General features: G+C 47.3%; 1 protein-coding gene across 1 annotated transcript in view; it reads right to left on the minus strand.

Moving 5' to 3' along the window:
• Positions 1 to 21,298, minus strand: part of LOC147718377 (diacylglycerol O-acyltransferase 2-like) — a 198,819-nt gene that overhangs the window by 139,508 nt on the left and 38,013 nt on the right. The window contains exon 2 of the mRNA XM_086918328.1: positions 6,144 to 6,272. Coding sequence (XP_086774454.1) covers positions 6,144 to 6,272 — 129 coding nt within the window. The remainder of the gene's footprint in view (positions 1 to 6,143; positions 6,273 to 21,298) is intronic.

Raw genomic sequence — 21,298 nt, forward strand, 5'->3', positions numbered from 1 at the left:
CTATACTGTCCACCTGCAGAATCTAAACTGTCCACATGAAGATTCTATACTGTTTACTGGCAGAATACATACAGTCCACTGGCAGCTGCTATACTGGTCACTTGTAGATTCTATACTGTTCACTGGCAGATTCTGTGCTGTCCGTTTGCAGACTCCATACAGGTCACTCACAATTTTGCAATCTTCTGTTTAGACTGAAGTCTCTTAGTGGACTAGAAAGATGTGTGCAGGAAGGTAAAGCTGAAAACACATTTGCAGCCAGGAGCAGCGTATGTGCGAGTACTAACTTTATTTCATCAAACTAAAGGACAGTAAAAGGTGCTTCTCTCTCTAAGCCCGCCCCATGCTTTGCTGACCAGCTCTTCTTTTCTGTAAACTGATCTGTGGAATCTGAATGCGGTGAATGCAGAAACGTCTTGTAAAAGCAAATCTGCAAAAAATTATTGTCCTAAAGATGGACAAAGAAATGTTTCATTTTAAGTTACACAGACAATGACCCAGCATTCAGTGCTGCGGTGCATCGCTTCCACAGACCATCAGTCCACTCTGCTCAATGCGTCACCTCAACAGACATGTGTCCAGTGCTCTGTGCTCAGCGGCATCATGTTCCAAACAATTAGCGGTATTTTAGACTCGGTCCTCGAGTGACCTGTGTTTATTTTAATTGCGCTGTATTTTAAAGCGTTTTTGTTTTCTGCCGACTTTCCTGCCTTTTCTGATCCCCCTCTACCACCTGGGCCGCTCTCAGCTGAGTGTTGACGCTTAGAGCTGGTCCCGGGGAGGCGAGGGGTCACAGCGGCCATCTTGGGTGTGGGGGACGCACTCACGCACTCTAGCTGCCCTTAAAACGGGGCTTAGGTTAGCGACTCCAAAAACTTCACATTTTCACCCTCTGAGGCGGAAGCCGGAGGTTTCTCTACGCTGTCCCTTAATTGCTTTGCCAACAGACTACTTGTTGTGTCATTAGCGGTATTTTAGACTCGGTCCTCGAGTGACCTGTGTTTATTTTAATTGCGCTGTATTTTAAAGCGTTTTTGTTTTCTGCCGACTTTCCTGCCTTTTCTGATCCCCCTCTACCACCTGGGCCGCTCTCAGCTGAGTGTTGACGCTGAGAGCTGGTCCCGGGGAGGCGAGGGGTCACAGCGGCCATCTTGGGTGTGGGGGACGCACTCACGCACTCTAGCTGCCCTTAAAACGGGGCTTAGGTTAGCGACTCCAAAAACTTCACATTTTCACCCTCTGAGGCGGAAGCCGGAGGTTTCTCTACGCTGTCCCTTAATTGCTTTGCCAACAGACTACTTGTTGTGTCATTAGCGGTATTTTAGACTCGGTCCTCGAGTGACCTGTGTTTATTTTAATTGCGCTGTATTTTAAAGCGTTTTTGTTTTCTGCCGACTTTCCTGCCTTTTCTAATCCCCCTCTACCACCTGGGCCGCTCTCAGCTGAGTGTTGACGCTGAGAGCTGGTCCCGGGGAGGCGAGGGGTCACAGCGGCCATCTTGGGTGTGGGGGACGCACTCACGCGCTCTAGCTGCCCTTAAAATACGGGCAAGCCTCTCCGCGTAGCGGACGCGTTGCGGACGCGCCGGAGTCACGCCAGAGTCCAGCCCGTCTGCGCCGGTCCGCGCTGAGGACGGGCTGCAGGTCGGGCTGGACCCAACTCTCACATCTTCGCTCTGTGAATCTTCCGGACTTTATTCCTATTCTGACCTCCTTGCCCTCCGTCCCGTGTCCCTGCCCTGTTCCCGCCGTTTCTCCCCTGAAGGGATCTTGCACTCCCATAGGTGCTGGGCCTGTTCAGCCTCCCTCAAATTTTCGAAGGCTGTCGTTCTCAGCACGTCTCCCCCGCTCACACAGCCTGCCCAACAGCGGAGATCTGGCTTTCTAATTAATGCCCGCTCCTTGATCAAGCATAATGTCGCTTTTCACGATTTTGTCGACAGTCGACAACCAGACTGGGTATTCATCACGGAAACCTGGGCCTCCGACACCTCCGGACATGACCTGCTTATGGCTATTCCCGACGGCTACTCCCTTCATAGGCAGGATAGACTCTTACACAGAGGAGGTGGTATTGCCATTCTTGTAAAATCCCCCTCTCTCTGTGTGATCAAACCTTTACCGCTACCCCTATCACGTTTGGAAGCACTCTATTTTTGTATTACCCCTTCTCCTTCAATCTCCTTTTCGGGGATCCTCATTTATAGACCCCCTGGCCCTAGGGCCAGCTTTCCCTCTGAACTTATGACCATCCTTGAACCTTATATTGGAAAAACAGCCTTTACCATCTTGGGTGATTTTAACTTTCACCTAGATGAGACCAACTCAAAAGATACGATCTCTCTTGTTGAAACCCTCAAAGCATGTGACTTCAGCCAGCATGTTAATAGTTCCATTCATAAGGCAGGACATATTCTTGACGGACTATTCTCCAATGATGATAGGCTTTCCATCGGCGCTCCAATACAGGTGGTCTGGTCCGATCACTTTGCTGTGCCATTTGAACTTCACATCCCCGTCACCTGTCCCACTAATAAGACAACCCATCCCTTCATTCTCAGGAGAAACCTAAGGAATATCTCCGATGAGACTCTTGCCCCTTTGATCTCCACTTCGGAACTCTTAGCTGTCACTGATGCTTCAGAGGCAGCCCAAACTCTGACTGACTCCATCTCTAAAGCAGTGGAACATCTCGCTCCCTCATCCTTATGCTATGTAGCACGCCTTAAACCTACGGCACCTTGGTTTTCTGACCAGCTTAGACTGATGAGACGGGGATGCAGGAGCAGGGAGAGGAAATGGAGGAAATCCTGGGACGCAAAAGACAGAGAGGCTCATAAATCCGCACTTCGTGCCTACAAACAGCAAGTGATAATCGAGAAACAGGAATATTTTTCTAATTTGACCAGCTCTCTTTCTTCTTCAAGGGAGCTCTTTAAAATTGCTGACTCCCTATGCTCCCTGCAACTCCCCGATCCCGTAGTCAGCTCCCAACAACTCTGTAATGATATTTCTGATTTCTTTCACAACAAAATACATGATATTCACGTTTCTCTCGAAGCCCACCGTCTTGCTCTTGACCAAAAAACTCCTCCTCTCATATCCAATCTTGATGCACTTGGCAAGGATCCCCCCTGCCTACTCACAACTTTTCCCTCCCTATCCCTTGAATCTCTGAACTCACTTCTTGATAGGACTAAATCGGCCTCTCCCCTTGATCCGATACCACTTATGAAACTGAAAGAGTGCAGAAATTGCCTTCTTCCTCCCTTGCTTGAGGTCCTAAATAAGGCCATTACTCAAGGTTCTTTCCCTCCGATTTGGAAGAAGGCAATTGTGAAACCACTGCTTAAGAAGCCGACTTTGGACCCAGCTATGTTGAAAAATTTCAGGCCCATCTCCCTCCTTCCAGCACCCGCGAAGATGCTCGAGACTCATCTGAATTTCCATCTATCTGCCTTCCTCGATTCTTCTGAATACCTGGATAACACCCAACACGGTTTCAGAAAATACCACAGCACAGAGTCCGCCCTTACCTATGTGGTCGATAACATCCGACGCAAGGTGGACTCTGGTCAAACCACAGTGCTGGTTCTGTTGGACCTCACGGCCGCGTTCGACACCCTCTCCCCCGCCATTCTGTCATCTCGGCTGAGGGAAGCGGGTGTCACTGGACCGGCCCTGAGTCTCCTAAGCTCCTTTTTGACCGAAAGGGAACAGAGAGTGATGCTTGGGAACCACCTCTCCCCTGCCAAGTCTTTGCAATGTGGGGTGCCATAAGGGTCGGCTCTAAGCCCGACCCTTTTCAACATCTATGTGGCCCCCCTTGCAAGACTTATCAAATCTCAGGGGATGGAGGTAGTATCCTATGCAGATGATACACAGATTATGGTCTCTCTTGCTCACACCTCGGTTAGTACATCTGCCGCTAGTTTTAGGGTATGCATGCAGTGTGTGGCAGACTGGATGACTATAAACTCCCTGAAACTAAATGGTGAAAAAACCGAGGTGTTGATCTTTGGGAAGAACCAAAATCTGTGGACGAGCGAGTGGTGGCCCATTTCCCTTGGCACCTGCCCCACTCCCTCCCCATCTGCCAGAAATCTTGGAGTGGTATTTGACACCTCGCTCTCTATGTCCCTGCAAGTTAACAGGACCGTGGCCACTTGCTGTGGTGTGATCCGGGTACTCAATAAAATCCGTGGGTACCTCTCCCCCCAGGCGCGTAAACAGGTTGCAGTCGCCCTGGTAGGCTCGAGACTGGATTACTGCAACTCCCTGTATATGGAAGCCAACAAAGGGCTGATCCACCGTTTGCAGATTCTTCAGAACTCTGCAGCGCGTTTTGTACTGGATCTTCCTAAAGCCTCCTCTGCCACCTCAGCCAGGAAGGAGCTTCATTGGCTTCCGGTACAACACAGAATCGCCTTCAAAATCCTCTGTCTTACCCACAGAGCATTGATGGATGGTCCTGCTAGTGCCATTGGTTCCCTTCTTTCGCGTTACGTCCCCACAAGATGCCTTCGCTCTGCGGGACTTTGTCAGCTAGTTGTCCCCCGTGTTAAACTTGTCAGATGGGGAGCCAGAGCCTTTTCCGTCGTCGCTCCGCAGCTGTGGAACTCCATCCCCACGGAAATAAAAACTCTCCCCTCTATCGAGTCTTTCAAAAAGGCTCTAAAAACCTATTTCTTTAAGAAGGCCTACTTATGATAAAATAGGACCAGGTAGGATGTAAGCTCCTGTATTTGATCTAGGCGCCTTGACGCCCATTGGGCTAAGTGAGCGCGTTACAAGAAACCCCTCATTCATTCATTCATTCATTCATTCATTCATTCATTCAACAACCACTCAAATCTCACTGTTGAGCCACACCTCATCTACAGACAACCACCTAACTTTTAGTGCTAAAGCACCGACCACCTTCATACCTAGTCCAACTCTCACTGTTGAGCCACACCTCATCTACAGACAACCACCTAACTTTTAGTGCTAAAGCACCGACCACCTTCCCACCTAGGCCAACTCTCACTGTTGAGCCACACCTCATCTACAGACAACCACCTAACTTTTAGTGCTAAAGCACACACCACCTTCCCACCTAGGCCAACTCTCAATGTTGAGCCACACCTCATCTACAGACAACCACCTAACTTTTAGAGCTAAAGCCCAGACCACCTTCCCACCTAGGCCAACTCTCAATGTTGAGCCACACCTCATCTACAGACAACCACCTAACTTTTAGTGCTAAAGCACAGACCACCTTCCCACCTAGGCCAACTCTCAATGTTGAGCCACACCTCATCTACAGACAACCACCTAGCTTTTAGTGGTAAAGCACAGACCACCTTCACACCTAGCCCAACTCTCAATGTTGAGCCACACCTCATCTACAGACAACCACCTAGCTTTTAGTGGTAAAGCACAGACCACCTTCACACCTAGCCCAACTCTCAATGTTGAGTCACACCTCATCTACAGACAACCACCAATCCTTTAGGGCTGAAGCACTGACCACCTTCACACCTAGTCCAACTCTCAATGTTGAGCCACACCTCATCTACAGACAACCACCTAGCTTTTAGTGGTAAAGCACAGACCACCTTCACACCTAGCCCAACTCTCAATGTTGAGTCAGACCTCATCTCCAGACAACCACCAATCCTTTAGGGCTGAAGCACTGACCACCTTCACACCTAGTCCAACTCTCAATGTTGAGCCACACCTCATCTGCAGACAACCACCTAACATTTACTGCTGAAGCACAGACCACCTTCACACCTAGTCCAACTCTCAATGTTGAGCCACACCTCATCTGCAGACAACCACCTAACGTTTACTGCTGAAGCACAGACCACATTCACACCTAGTCCAACTCTCAATGTTGAGCCACACCTCATCTACTGACAACCATCAACCCTTTACTGCTGAAGCAGACACCACCTACACACCTAGTCCAACTCTCAATGTTGAGCCACATCTCACCTGCAGTCAACCACCTAACTTTTAGTGCTGAAGCACAAACTAACTTCACACCCCATCCACGGTGGCTGAGGAGAAGAACTACCGTGATAGAAGGGCACTAGCAGCAGGGGGAGGATTACACACTTTATAAACAAAGACCTGTGGCCAATCCTTGACACTCACCCATCACCAGGAAGGTGAAGAGCCACTGCAGGACAGAGATCAGCTGTAAACATCCGGTCAACTCCACCCTGGGCAGCCAGGTGTCCACGGAGAGGTTGCGCAGCGCTGATTGGACACTGGCTCTGCTTCCTGGAATCCAAAAGAGAGTGAGGTTATTTCCGGCCTTATCAGCTCATTGATCTATTGTCACGGGTGGGGGCGGGACCAGGCCCTTTTCAATGCTAAATCAATGTTTCTGTTCTGGGGTAAGGCCAAGGGGATGTGGCGCAGCACACCCTATGCCCAGCTTGAGCCAAGATAGTCTGTTTTTAGGAATATGTCAACATCATGGCACACTCAGTATACAAACAATACCTGATTAACCAGGTACATTGTGTTGTTATGGTGAAAGGGGAAATCAATAAGTTTTCACGGAAAGCAAACAGGCCTGGGATGAGAACACACTTTTCATACCTGCGCCTGACCACATACAATCCATTTGTGCGTTATTTAATGCAGCGCGGAGGAGAATGAAGACTGCCTTTTGGACCCATGTCCTGCGGCAGTACTAAAGAAAGTGTCCATCTGATTGCTGCACCTCTGGGTCATTTTGCTATTACTGAAGACGCTGCAGATGTTTCTTCCATAATATACATTCTATGGTTTCCAATTCTACACATGTGCCATCCCATGGGGGTGCACCCTCATGTACACAGGCCATGACCCCATGCATATGCAGGAAACCCTTTGACCCAGCACCAGTGCTGTATTTTGGGCACTGGCGCAGACATAGGAAGCAACAGGGAGCCATAACGACTGTGTGTATCAACGACGCAGAGCCCTCTCTGCCAAACCAAAGGTTCACCTGCCTGACTCACTGGTTCACATACTCGTCCGACAGCTGGGCAGAGTAAAGCCCTTCAGATGTTTGGCCATTTAACTGCCCATCTGATTTAGAGTGTGTGGTCAAATTAACAGATTTTTACGATAGCCTTATAGTCCGCCATATCAAGCTATACGGGCCATTAAAGGCCCGCTCCAGCATTCTGGCGAGGGCCTTTCACAAGGTAAAGGGCATTTACTAGCCGGTATAGCCCGCTACGGAGGGCTGCAGGGCTATTAGAACATTCTGCAAATAGAGGGCAGACTGTTTTCATTTGTAAAACAAGGGCTCAAGGAGCGAGATGAGGCTGAAATCCCCTCGGGCACCGTGAGGCCTTTATTCACAGCAACAGCTGTGAATGTCAACAATGGAATGTTGGAGCTCGGGGCTTCTACCAGCCATTATAAGCCCGGAGCACTCCATTGTTTTCAATGGAGCTCCCAACCTTCCAATGTTCCAATAGCCCTTACTGCTGCGAAAAACACGGCAGTAAGGGGCAGTAAAAATATTTACATTTTTCCTCACAAGAAGAGAAAACTGCCCCCCAGAAATATGAGAAAAAATGTGTTGGGAAGCTGAATCTCAAAACTTGAACTTTCCATTGAAATTCCCAAAAGGAATTTTTGATGAGGCCTGGGAGGAAGGCCACATTTGTGCCCATAAACTGCTAGACATGGCCACAGGTCATTTTATACTTCTAACTGTTCCAAGCGTCCTCTGGGCACAACCAAGCCCATGACCAAGAGTACTGAGTTTGGAAAAGGTACAATACGTGGATGAAGGCCACACCTTGTACCAACATGCATTGGTTACTGCCGAAGGCTGTGCAGAGCAAGTGGATTGGAGGAGAAAAGACTGTCGGACGTCTCAAATACCACTCTTTTCTCTTTTTAAAGTTTATTTTGGGGTGTAACCCCATTAAACCAGCATATATACCAAAGTAAAACAATATTTACATGAAACCTTTAAAAACATAAGTTCAGATCAGATCACAGTTTTGAACAAAAGATGTAGATCAGTGCCCTCTGAATATACTAAATAAAAACAGAAATGTAAAATACACCACAGAACCTGCAACATGCAAAACATGCATAAACACTATGGGCACAGAGAATATAAAGTATAGCGCTGTGAAACAGCAAAACATTGATCAGAGTAAAACACAGATATAAAATACATCACAGAATCGACAACGTGCAAATCAAGCATGAAAACTATGGGCACCCAAAATATAGATTATACTGTGTTACCAGCGTCAAATTTGAAGTACAAACTATTAGATCTGGATACACTCAGTGTCTCATTACATTTTTGGAACCAAACAGTGGGATATCTGCACAGGTCGGGCTTCAAAACCCAGACAATTCACAACAATTCCTTGTTGCTAGTATTGCAGATGTGGAATTAAAATAATATTTACAAAGGAAGCCCACGACTCTTCCTAATCAATCAGGCTGCGTATTTATATCTACTCGTAGCAAAGATTGGCTGAAAGTCACTGGAAGCACAGAATCACTGGATGTTGAGCCAACACCAAGTCTCTCCGACTCCATGTTGTGTTTATTGTTCTGCCCCTCCAAACACAAAAAAGTGCTATGAAGTGTCCTGCGTTGGGTGCATCATCGCACTTTTTTCAATGACTTTGAGCCATGCTGAACAGCAGATGTGCTTCTAGACAACATGGCTAACAGACATTCACATTGACAAGGCAAATGGCTTGGATATTGCTGAGAACTATTGGCTTTGCCAGTGCTTGTTCAGTGTTGAAGGAGTCTTGCTGAACAAATGTGAAAGTGATAGTGAGAAGTAGTTGAGGAACTTTGAAGTGAAGTGAGTTGTGGTGTACTAGCCAGAGCTGCCGACAGTGAGATCTGCAGACCCAGGTTCAAATTTCAGAATTGGTTGAACAGTTTGTGATTCTGGGCAAATCACTTATGCTTCCCACCTGCATACGACAATGAATACGTCATTTTATAATGGACCTGGTAAGCACTTAAAGTGCTCCAATGCCATTGGCTGGTATCAGTACTATGGCTAGATGAACGACGAAACAAGAGCTTCAATACTATTGGAGTGTGAAAATAAATCAATCATTATAAGCAGCAGCGACGAGGGAGGTAGTCGGGGGACGGGTCAAGTAGGGAAGCAGAAGGGGATATGGAGATGGTCAAGCATAGATGGGAGAGGGCGGGAGGAAACGACAATGAAGGGGTGAATAAATACATTAATTGAAGCAGAATCCGCAGTAAAATTGAATGTGTCATTGTGGAATGCAACCGGTGAGCACTTAAAGTGCTCCAATACCATTGGCTCGAGTTCACGCTATGGCAAGACGGAAGACGGAGCGCGCGCTCCAATACCATTGGATCATGCAAAAAAATAAATACAAAAGTGCTGTTCATGTTTTAACAACTTTTTAAGAAACGCATTCGTTTATGTTTATGGGCATGCATTTCAGTGGCATGTGTGTATGTCTAGAAGGGAGACCACAGCAAGACGGAGGATGGAAAGAGACATGACATCAAGTGTCAGCTTGGCTCCTTTGAAGGGAACTCAAGATAAGCAACTATGGAGCACAGAAACTCTTCACCGGCAAACGTAAAAAGAATAAGAAAGAGTCTAAATGGGAAAAATTTGAAGTAATAGGAGTCCCACCCTATGAAATGAGAAGCAACAAGGTGGGACACGAACAGTTCAATAATTTCACATAGGAGAAACGTGGCTATGCAATTACAGCAGAAGACACTGGTACTGGCTCTGGCCTGCCCTGTGATCAGCATACCTGATTCACTTGAGGTCTGTTTTTTCAACTATAAACACCATTGCTGAATGACTAAAAATGGTGTAAACATGCACACGCACCTTGTACACACGTGAACAGAAAATAAACAGAGACTACACGTGTGCCAAGTAATAGCAGCTGTGCATCCATGCTTTAGTCAGCACGTCAGATATTCACTAACAGGACATTAAAAGGCAGCACATCACCACTCACTAGAACAAAACAGAGTACAATGGGGGTTTAAAGGAGTGACGGGTCAGGAGAGGGAGTGGTTTGTGGACGAGCAAGCACGGGGAGGTACGACAGAGCTAGCCAAAATGGGAGGGAGGAGATTGAAACAGAAAGCAGCAATGAAAGGGAAAAGAAGTGATGGGGAGGACGGGGCAAGCACCGGCAGGTGCGATGGAGCAAGCAGTGACAGAAGGGAGGAGGTGGGGAAAGTAAAAGCAGCAACAATGAGAAAAGCAGTGAAGGTGGAAGTGGACGGTCTGTGGACAGGGCATGAGGGCGGATGGGAGGAGACAGAGCTGCTAAAAGCATGAGCCCTGTGTAGAGTGCTGAAAAAGAAAAGAAAAAAGTAGGTCTTGAAATGGTCGTAAAAACGAGAGCAGTAGATGTTTGCAAGGACTTGGTCCGGGCTCTGGGGGAGGGGTAAACACAAGAAGAGGCATGACCATGCATGCCAGGGACAAATGGAGGCAAAGATGAGACAGATGATGGAACGAGCAAATGGGAAGCCGGTGGATGGGCTGAAGTCCCCAGATTAAGCACACCCTGTGCAACCCCCTTACATTAGAAAAGCAGCCCAGAGGGATGGGGTCCTCAAAGTTAGATTTGACCTGAGGAGAGGCCACACGCCCCCCTACCCGGAGGATTGGATTGTCGGAGACAGTTATAGTCTCTCAAGTAACTATAACTTGTGCCCTTAAGAAAGTATAACTTGGGGGAGGAGCCAAGATGGCGACTGGTGAAGACGTGTAGGCTCCCGGCTCCGTCTACTGCCTTTCCTCCGCACCATTATCCTGACTCCTATCCTGATTATTTCGACAGCGGAAGGTGCGCTACGCTGTGTAGACTTCGTTCATCTTCCCCGGACCCATCAGCTCACCCGGCAGCCGGAGATATGCGGTAAACGGATCTGACCCCTGGCCCCGGAACACGCCGCTGACCGCCCCCGAGTCTGAGAGGCTGAGGGGCGGCCGCTTCAACCGCGATCCGCCGACTCTGCAAGGGTGGATTCTCCCCCCGGGTTGAGATCCTGACTGGGCTGCCCACACTGGAACGCTGCGATTGGATCCCTGTGGACTGCTTGCCTTCCGGGACGCCTCGCAAGCAACGCGGCTTTGCCTGCTGTGGGGGACGAGAGATCAGGAGCGCACGGCCATGTTTGTGGAGGGTTGGATGCTTACTACCCCGTCTTGGCTCGGCGATTTGTGGCGCTGCAGTCCCCATACAGCCCGACCTTCTTTATTTATCGAGCTTGGAGCCCTGTGCTGTTGACTATTCGTGGAACGTTTGAATTACGGCTTACTCTGAGTCTCGCACATTGGATTGGGGTCTGCCGCCGCAGAGACATGGAGGGTGTGCACATCCCTGTCTGCTGACTGTGTCCCCCGACGAGCAAGGGGGGCCAGTATGCTCGCTCCTTTCCGAGGCCATGAACTCGGAAGGCTCCAGCCGCCGCTCTCCTACAAGACTATCCTGACCGCCTTGGCTGATTTTAGACTGGAGATGCGTACGTGCTTTGAAGCGCTGGGTGATTGCTTTGATAAAATGGCGGCTGATGTACGCGGCGATCGTGCTGTGAAGGACCAACTCAATCTGGCTTGCTCATCGGCCGAACCGACGGGGGATTCAGTGCCTCCCAGCCCTGGCAGTGAAGTCGTGAATGATTCTGCTGCTACGGATGCCTGCCACGGGCCGGCAAGTGTTTCTGCCTGTGCTACTTTGTTTCCCTCATCTCCGGGACGTGTCGATCTGCCTCCTGCAACAGTGTTGCTGTCTCATGCCCGTGTCTTACAGCAGCTGGCCCCCACGGTGGATTTCTCATTGTTGCCTTCGCCCTGCGCCCCAGAAACCCTAAGTCTCCCAGATGGACCGTGGTACTCAACTGTGCCGGAGAAAAGATTTACTGGTGACGTTCAATGGCCATTTTGTATTAAGGGTTTCGACGTGCGGCCATGTTGGTTCTTTGTCTTGATGGGGGCGGGCTTTCTTCATGTGCCTCACTATTGGGTCTGTCCGAGGTCGGGTCAGGGCTAGACGCTCCTTGTATTGTCGGACGCTGGGCTGGTGGGACCGGGAGTAGAAGTGGTGTTTCCTTGCTTAAGTCACACGAGTTGAAATGTCTTTCCCCTAATTGCTTTTATGTTCATACCTGGCATTCAATACTCGCATATTATGTGGGGATGGTGTTCTGGGCTGGGGTTCTGGGAATGGTTTGACTGGCTCCTCCTCCCGTTTCCCTTGTAGTTTTTGAGGGTCGTAGATTAGATGTCCTTTTCTCACTCTCTATATTTCATGGTACCATTTTTATTATTTTTTCTCTTCTTCCTCTCTCTTCTTTATTTTACCTATATTTCGGGTTTTATGGGGCGACAGGCACATTGTCGGGGGGGGGGTAGGCCGTAGCCTCCGCGTTGATGCAGGGTGGGGGGGTAGATTTTCTCTTCGTATTTAGTTTCTATGGGCCTTTTTCTTCCTTTTCTGCGCTTTCTAATACTATTTTCCTTTCTGGGTCTGTGATAGAGGATGGTCGGGAGTGGGTGGCGCTGGGAGTGGCATGAGCTTGGCTCCTGATGGGTGATTTGATTTGTTTTCTACTGTGTTGCCGCTTTGCCTAAGATTCCCGTAATTTATGTTGCTTCTCCGGTTGCCTACTCATGTGGACTTCACGTACGGACTCGGATCTCCTTTATACCTATCCTACACTGATTTTATTTCACTAAAAAACTTTAAATTTGACCTTTACTGATCCTCCTCCATGGCGGCACGTCCTTTCCAGTGTAACTGTTATTAATTGTTCTCATATTGCTTGATGCCGCCGGAGGACTATAATGCTGACACCTGTGCTTATAAGTATTGTGGCCGGCCGGAAGGTTGTAGGCCTGTATTTGTTTTTCTGCACAATGCACAATAAAGGTCTTCAAAAATTTAAAAAAAAAAAAAAAAGAAAGTATAACTTGTGCCTTCACCATGCACTGCTAATTACTTCCCATATTACATCACTCATGACATGTTCTACAACATCATTGATACCTTCGTTGTAAAACCAGTTTTTCCTGAGGACCATCATTTAGATGCTCAATGATCGATTGGATCGGGTTACACGAGAAGGAGACCAGAGCCAAAACTAGGTTACTGTGACGAATGTGTAATTACAAGATCTACCACTTCACTCCTCCATGGGGAAATTAACCCCCAAAATTAGGGACGTACAAACAGACAAAGAAATTCCTATGAGTGAACCTAACCAGAAATTAGGATTCTGGTATTGTTTATTCCATCACAAGTGGGTGCGTGTGTTTATGCTAGACAATAGAGAACAATATAGGGACATTTAGGAATCCCAATTGGTCCTGAAGAATGCTATAGACCCCTTGAGGGCCCCTCATGACTGAAACATGTTGACCTAGATTAGACAGGAGTATCTAACTAAACTGTCCCTTTACTTTTTAATCATGCCTCCTCCGTCACAAGTAAAATTTGAAGTATATACATGGTAGAAGTTAGGGCTCTTTATTCAGTCAACCCTCTCCTTGTTCCCGCAAAGACTCTTCTTAAAACACCTTGAGAAAGGGTCTGGGCCCCCACCAGACAATTTTTAGCAAGCTCAGGATGTGCAATGATGAAGCATGACACCCAAGGGGTGTGTGAACCGTCTTGTCATTTTTTGTGAGAGACTGCAGAGACACCACCCACAATAACCTGGCAGATACCAAAACCCCCCCATGATTGAGGACTGCCTCCCGAAGTAAGGGTGGTAGCGCCCAAAAAGGTAGGCCTCTAGGGCACATTTGCTTTTTGTGTGTATAAAACTCTGCTCACGCAAATTGAAAATCCTGTTTAGAGACATGAATGCCAGGGGTAGAGTTTCCAGCTCACCTGAGTAAACTCAAGAAGAGCGTGGGTGAATGGGACGAAATCAGTGGGAGAGGAATGCAACTGTTCTGGGATCACCTACAAGGTCTGTACTTGGTGAGATTCCCAAGCCAGTTGTGGGTAGTCCCCAACCCTAAAAACACTAGTAAATTTACACCAACAAAATATTGGCAGAAGAGTAGAAAATGACCATGTACCACATCCAACGTTCACTTAGATGAAGATGAAGTAAAAATTTGGCAAAGCTGACTTTTTGGCACTATAGAAGTAGCCAATGAATTGAAAGACAGTTGTCGTCTTCCTTGAATGCCTGAAAGTGAAGTCACTCCCACATTTGACATTGTAACAGGTGCACAACGTCATATATGTAAATTGAACATAAAACTGTATTTGTACACAATATATTTTTCTGCCCAGGAAAATATTCCTTCCCACAAAGAAACTCTCCACTAAACTTCCAAGTCTGGAGATGTTCTTGCTCATCTCTAGTCCCATCCTGAGACCACTTTAATGCCTGCCCAGCCCTGAGGTACACCTGGGTGCTTCACACTGTGGTAAGCAACCTGCCAATCACAGCTGAACATGCACAAGCACAAACAATAGTTGTGTTCACCTACCAATGTCACCTTCCCTAAGGTGAAGCAAGGCAGCAGTCTTATCAGTGCTTAATTTGTAAAATAATACGTGCCTGGTCCCAAGTCCTCGGGAGGGCCCTGCTGCTTGTGTCACCTCAGGTCACTGCCAGCGCTGCCGAACACCAGAACCAACAACACCTTCTTACCAATACAGTCCTACAAGTGTTACAATCTGGACTGTACCAGGTGGCCGAGCCCCGTAAGAATGGCCTGGGCACCCTGGTGTTATTATTTTTGATCATGTATTGACCAGGCCCTGGAAACAACCCTCTGCCGATCACAAACGAACACCGCGCACTGCATAGCGTTGGCCAACCGTTGGGGATCGAGGTAAGTATGGAAATATAATATTACTTTACCTTACATACGCCCTAGAATTTCACTGAAAAAAACAAAGTGTAAAGTGGTGTTATAGTTAGATGCAAATGACAGTTAAAACATACCGTTGAAGAGTAACAAAACCACTGAAATTCACCAGTTATACTTATCTCAAGTAACTATAACTCGAGTCCTAAATTAACTAAAATATATATATACTAGCAGCCCGTCCCGACGTTGTCCGGGTATGAATTGCTGCCGGCCAGTAGTATATTGTTTTGTAGGATTTCGTTTTGATAGCATTTCTTATCTGTGACAGGCCTGTGAAACGCTCCGATTCACAGTGCACTGCTGATGCACTTAAGAGTGCGCATTCAGTAGTGTGTGAACTCGAGTCTCCCTACTTTATTTTTCCTTGCAATATTATATAGCGCGAACTCGACAACATGGCATGAGCACAATTTACATTACAGAACACATTCATTTGTGGTAGGCACGGGAAGACAAAGCGATTTGCCTGGAATCACAGGATGTTGAGCTGATGCCGAGATTCGAACGTAGCTCCCCAGCTCTAAAGTTCGCAATTCTAGAACTTGTGGCAGAAAGGTGTGTCTAAAAGTGTATGTCGGTGTTGGCCATCAATGAGAGAGGCCTGTGCATTTTTCAAACGGGTGCTGAAAAAATATGAGTATGTTGCTGGAGATGTGGGCCGCCGTGCCACCAATGTACTTACCGGGGGAGGGTAAACACCCATTATTCCTCAACTTTCTTTCCGCATACCATCACTCCGTATACTTTCATTACGAAAGTACCATGACTCCGCAATGCCATTATAACGCATGGCATTACATTTTATATGCTTTTACCACGCATACATTTACAACGAAATTCATTGTAAATGCATGAATGGTAAAAGCGTGTTTTTTTAAAATCTTTTGATAAGGTAAGTATGGGTATAGGGGTATATGTTTTGGGGTACTGAGGTATATGTTTTGGGGTGTTTGGATATTTTAAGGGTTCAGATATGGTTTGGGGTTTTGGGGTACATGGGTATTTTTATAGGGTTCAGGGCTAGGTTTGGGTTTTGGGGTACAGGGGTATTTTTAGGGTTTAGGGATAGGTTTGGGTTTTGGAGTATCGGGTAAATTTATAGGGTTAAGATGGGTTAGTGTTTTAGGGTGTTGGGGTATTTTAAGAAGTAAGGGTGGGTTATGATTATGGGGTGCAGGGGTATTTAAAGGGAGCAGGGTGGGATTAGCACACGATATGAGACATGGCATTAAGGGCGGAACGTACCATACGCCCCCAGCGTTTGTCACGCCCACCGCACACGCCCACAGCACAACGCAGACACACCCACAAGGGACTACTTTGCTGGCACGGTTCTTTTACCTTTTAAATGTATATGGTGGGCGTCTGCATAGCCTGTGTCCTTCTGCTGCAACTGCCCTTTCCAACGCTGTATTGGGTATTGTGATTGGTGCTGTGGTTCCTGAGATTACCCGCCTCAAAGGTTTGGGCTCTCTCTTTATTATATTAGTATGGATATAACTCATGCCCTTGCCATAGGGTGCTAATTACTGCACATACTACATCACGCATGACATGTTCTATGACATCAGTGTTAACATAATTGCATCGTCTGAGATAACATCTTTGATAACAACACTGAGCATAGCAAGGCATGAGTTACTTCAGGGCACAAGTTATAGTTACTTAAGATAACTATAACTGGTGAATTTTAGTAGTTTTATTCGTTTTTACACTGTATGTTTTCATTGACATTTTCACCTACCTGTAACATCCCTGTAAGCTTTGTGTTTTTCAGTGAGTTTTCAGGGCATTTTTAAGGTAAGGTCATGTTATTTCCAGACTTACCTCCAGCTCCTGCCGGCGAACAACCCCATGCGGTGCACTTTGTTCATCCATGACTGGCAGAGGGTTGTTTCTAGGGCCTGTCAAAATATGATTCCAAATAATAATACCGGGGTGCTCAGGCCAATCTTGTGGGGATCAGTCACCCAGTACAGTCCAAAGTGTAACACTTGTAGGCCTGTAATGGTGAGAAGGGGTTGTTGGTACTGGTGTTCGGCAGCGCTGGCAGGGACCCTAGATGACACAAGCAGCAGTGGCTTCCTGAGGAATAGGTTTGGGCCTAGAACTTATTATTTTACAAATTAGGTACCGATAAGACTGCTACCTGGCTTCACCGTAGAGAAGCTGACGCTGGCAGGTGAACATCACTTTTGTTTGTGCTTGCACATATTCCCGCTGATTTGGAGATTTGGAGGTTGCTATAGTTTTAGTTTTAGTTTTGATGCAAAGTAAGATAGTATTACTATACCTAACTATAATGTCACTTTAAGCTTTGTTTTTTTAATTAAAAAAAGAAAAATATATATATATATATATACAGAGCAGCTCTCATGCCCCACCCCCTTGACCTGCTCATGATTCCCCTCTCAATAGATAACATATGTTGTAAACATATTTTTCCAACATAAATCATTAACGTCGGCCACGTGCGGACACATCATATAATCAGTGGCGAGTCATACATGATATCTGAATACAGAGTGCACGCGCTCAGGTGGAGCGTTCATCAGAGTTATTCTCTTATCGCGCGTGATGAGATAGCGGGCTAATGGACGTGGCCAGGGAACTCCCACAGGCAAGGATGCCTCCGTCCTAAAGGAGTGCGCGAGTAAACATCGCTCTTTGCACTTTTTATATCTGTTCCGATGTGACAGACACAAATTAGATAAGAGGTTCTGGTTCTGGTATTCAATTAATAATACACTGCCTTTTTTCATCTTAAATACACACCCACCCTAATGGCAGCATGTATTGTATCACTTTTGACAGTAACCTGACAGCTGTCACATATTCACAGTCTCACACTGCCGACAGCACTCCCTCGCCAGTCACAGAGTAGCAGTTTCACACTATCGACAGCACTCTCACACCCCTCACAGACTAACAGTCACACACAGGGCCGGCTTTAGGGCAGTGCAACTGGTGCGGCCACACTGGGTGCTGACCTGCGGAGGGGGCGTTGACCTCAGGAGGTGGCACTGTATTTAGCAATAACTAATGATTGGAGAGACGAAGGGCACTTTTTTCCCGATGGTAGTGAGAGAATCCGAGGAGGTGGTCATGGGGTGTAGGGGTACCAGTAATGATTGTCGCACGGGCACCCCCAGGGCTATAGCCGGCCCTGGTCACGCACCACTGCAAGTACTCTGACATGCCTCACGGAGTAGCCGTCTCATCCTTACAAAAAGCACTCCCATAGAGAACACAAACTAACAGTTTCATACTACTGACTGCACTCTCACCTCTCAGTGTAGCAGTCTCACGATACCAACAGCACTATTAATACCTGTAGTATTCAAGTTCACACACAGTAGATGAAGTTAAAGATGTTTATTAGAAGATATGTAGATAAGGTGGAACAGTCCCACCAGGAGCTTCCAGCATGATGCTCAGCCCAATGACAACTGAAGACCTCGGCCCACAGATTCCCAACATTCTCATGCGCATCATAACTGCAGCATTCTACAGACTGGGCTAGTGGTGGAGAAAGCATGTATATAATATAAACAAGGTGCAAGGATATAATGTTATCTGCAGTGGAACCCAACATTGCCCCTTCAGTTTGGGAGGCCCACTTTGGGACATTATATGAGGAATCTACTCTTTGGCCTGAAGGGATGTCGCTGGAGTTTCCCTGCCCCCCGGATGTGTCCCTGGAATTTTCCTTGGGGGAAGTGAAGCTAGCTCTGGAACACTTGGCGCTGGGGAAGGCTCCAGGGCTGGATAAGCTGCCTGGCGATTTGTTCAGATACCATCCTGACATCTGGGGCCCGTACCTTCTTGTTCTTTTTAATGCTATTCTGGGAGGTATGGCGGTCCCCTCCTCTTGGCTAGGGGCTGAAATAGTGCCGATTTACAAGAAGGGGTCCCCTCTGAGCCCGGCAAACTATAGGCCTATTAGCCTGATCGATGTCCATCAAAAGCTCTTCGCGCGCCTCATTCTGAACCATCTGTTGGACTGGGTGGAGGAAAAAGACATCATGAGTCCCCTGCAGGCTGGCTTCAGGAAAAACACGTCGACCATGGACCAGATCTTCCGCCTCGTTCTCCTTTATTGGAAGACGGTGATGATCGAGGGGGGGAGATTGTACATGGTCTTCGTGGATCTGAGGTCAGCCTTTGACCTAGTCCCGCGCAGGAAACTGTGGGAGGTGCTGGAAAAGCTAGGAATTCCCCCCCAGCTACTTAACATACTAGCCAGGTTGCATGAAAACAACTATGCACAAGTCAGGTGTGGGAGGGATGGCAAACTTTCGTCCAGGTTTCCAGTCCGTCGAGGTGTGAGGCAGGGCTGTGTCCTGGCTCCGACCCTGTTTTGTTTATTTATCAACAACGTCATCTCACACCTGGAAAGCGTTAAGGATAACGATGCCCCTTGTTTGGCAGGTAGGAGGGTACCGGCAATTATGTTTGCCGACGACACCCTCCTCCTTTCAAAATCCCCCATGGGGATCCAGAGGATTTTGGATGGTTTTGGTCTTTTCTGTCTTCAGCATGGGCTGGAAGTGAACACAGAAAAGACCAAGTTTATGATCTTCAACCCCCCATCCAAAACCAGGCCCAATCCCATCTTGGGGACTGCCACCCTAGAGAGGGTATCTACCTTCGTATATTTGGGGGTAACATTGCAGGAAAACCTGTCATGGGACCGCCAGATAGTACGATCTAGGGCCAAACTGTCCCAACTGTCGGGGGCAATCCTGAAAGTGGCTAATTCCTCCTCCTTCAAGCCCATAAGCCCGGCCCTTGAAACTTACAAGACCCAGGCCAAGGCCGCGGCCATGTATGGCAGCGAACTATGGGGGCACAAAGCGGTGAAGGATTTATCAATGGTTGAAAACAGTTTTTTGCGGCGCCTTCTAGCCCTTCCAAGCTCTACGCCACTTCAGCCTCTGAGAATGGACATGGGTCTCCCCCCTATTGCTGAGGAGCTTGTGTCAAAGCCAGTGAAGTTCTGGCACAGGCTCTGGTCTACGGACGAACTCCATCATTATAGGGAGGATCTTACCCACGTCATGAGTCTTAACCGCAGTGTCAAAATCCCCTGGCTCAATTTTGTGGAAAAAGAACTGACTGACATCAATCTCCGTGACCTGTGGGAGGACCCTGCGCGTGGTTGCCTATCAATCTCGCGCAAAGCCCTGGCACAAATCTTTAAAGCCAGGTCCCTTGCTCTCCTGATGGACGCCCAAAATAGCGGCACCCTAACTATGCTTTTTTTAGAATCCAAAAATTCATATGCTTTCGAACCTTTTATGGATTTTATCTTTCCCATCCTGGCAAGGAAATTGTACGTTCAATGGAGGCTTGGCACGCTCCCTATCAACTCATACACGTGTAAGTGGACAAATGGGGGCAAGAAATTATGTCCCTGCTGCAACTACCATGTGGAAGATGACCCCCACATCTTGTTTGTGTGCCCTGCTTACCAAAGGCCCAGAAAATACTGGATAGGGCCGCTATGTAAGAACTTGGGGTTCAGAGAGTACGCACAGGCATACAGGATTTTGAAAACCAGCACCCTGGGCCACATTGTGTTTGCTGTTTCAAAATTTCTTATGGCCATATGGTTGATCAGAAAGAAAAGACTCACTGAAGCACCATGAACTTTGTTCTATGTAATTTTAAATTACCCTTGCTGGGAGAGTGGATTTTATGTAAATGTATTTTATTAATAATGTATTTTAATGTCTGTATGTTGCACTGCATCTTTTATGGTCTATATGACCGAAATAAAGAATTTTTGGAATTGGAATTGGATATTATAATGCCCTTTGCAGCTTTATATTACTGACTGCATCCTTGCGTTCCTCAGCCCTCTCACGCGCTTCATAGTTTCATGTTATTGGCAGCACTCTCTAGCTCCTCACAGACCTACGGTCCAAGCAGGAGATACTGGGCCCAAACGCGGGCATTGAGGCCTTTTAATCCGGATGTCCCAGGGCCCGGCCTACTATGGACTCTGAGCTCCTGTGCCAAGAAACCCTTCAGCGCGTAACTCTCAGTAGTAGCACGAGCCGAGCAGTCCAAGGCTTCTCGGCGAGGAGGTAGGTGCAGGGTGAACACAGACTCTCAACTCAAAATACACCCTGCAACCCCAATAAATGATCCTCCAATCAAATATATGCTTTTTGTAAAAAGGAGTATTTATCTACTAACACGAAGTACAATACCACAGACTGCATATAAAATACACAGTCTTCTTAAGGCAGGCCCACTAACGTTACCTGTGTCAGCTCTTGTCCCACTTCCCCATCTATGAATGATGGTTATTCCCCATTCACATATGGCGACATCCAAGCTAGACCTCTCTAGTGAGTTCAAGCCTCAGAAGTTCTATGAGGGCTTTTAGCAAAAGTCC

The sequence above is a fragment of the Lissotriton vulgaris genome, chromosome 4_1 (genome assembly GCF_964263255.1).
Source record: "Lissotriton vulgaris chromosome 4_1, aLisVul1.2, whole genome shotgun sequence".
Lineage (NCBI taxonomy): Eukaryota > Metazoa > Chordata > Amphibia > Caudata > Salamandridae > Lissotriton > Lissotriton vulgaris.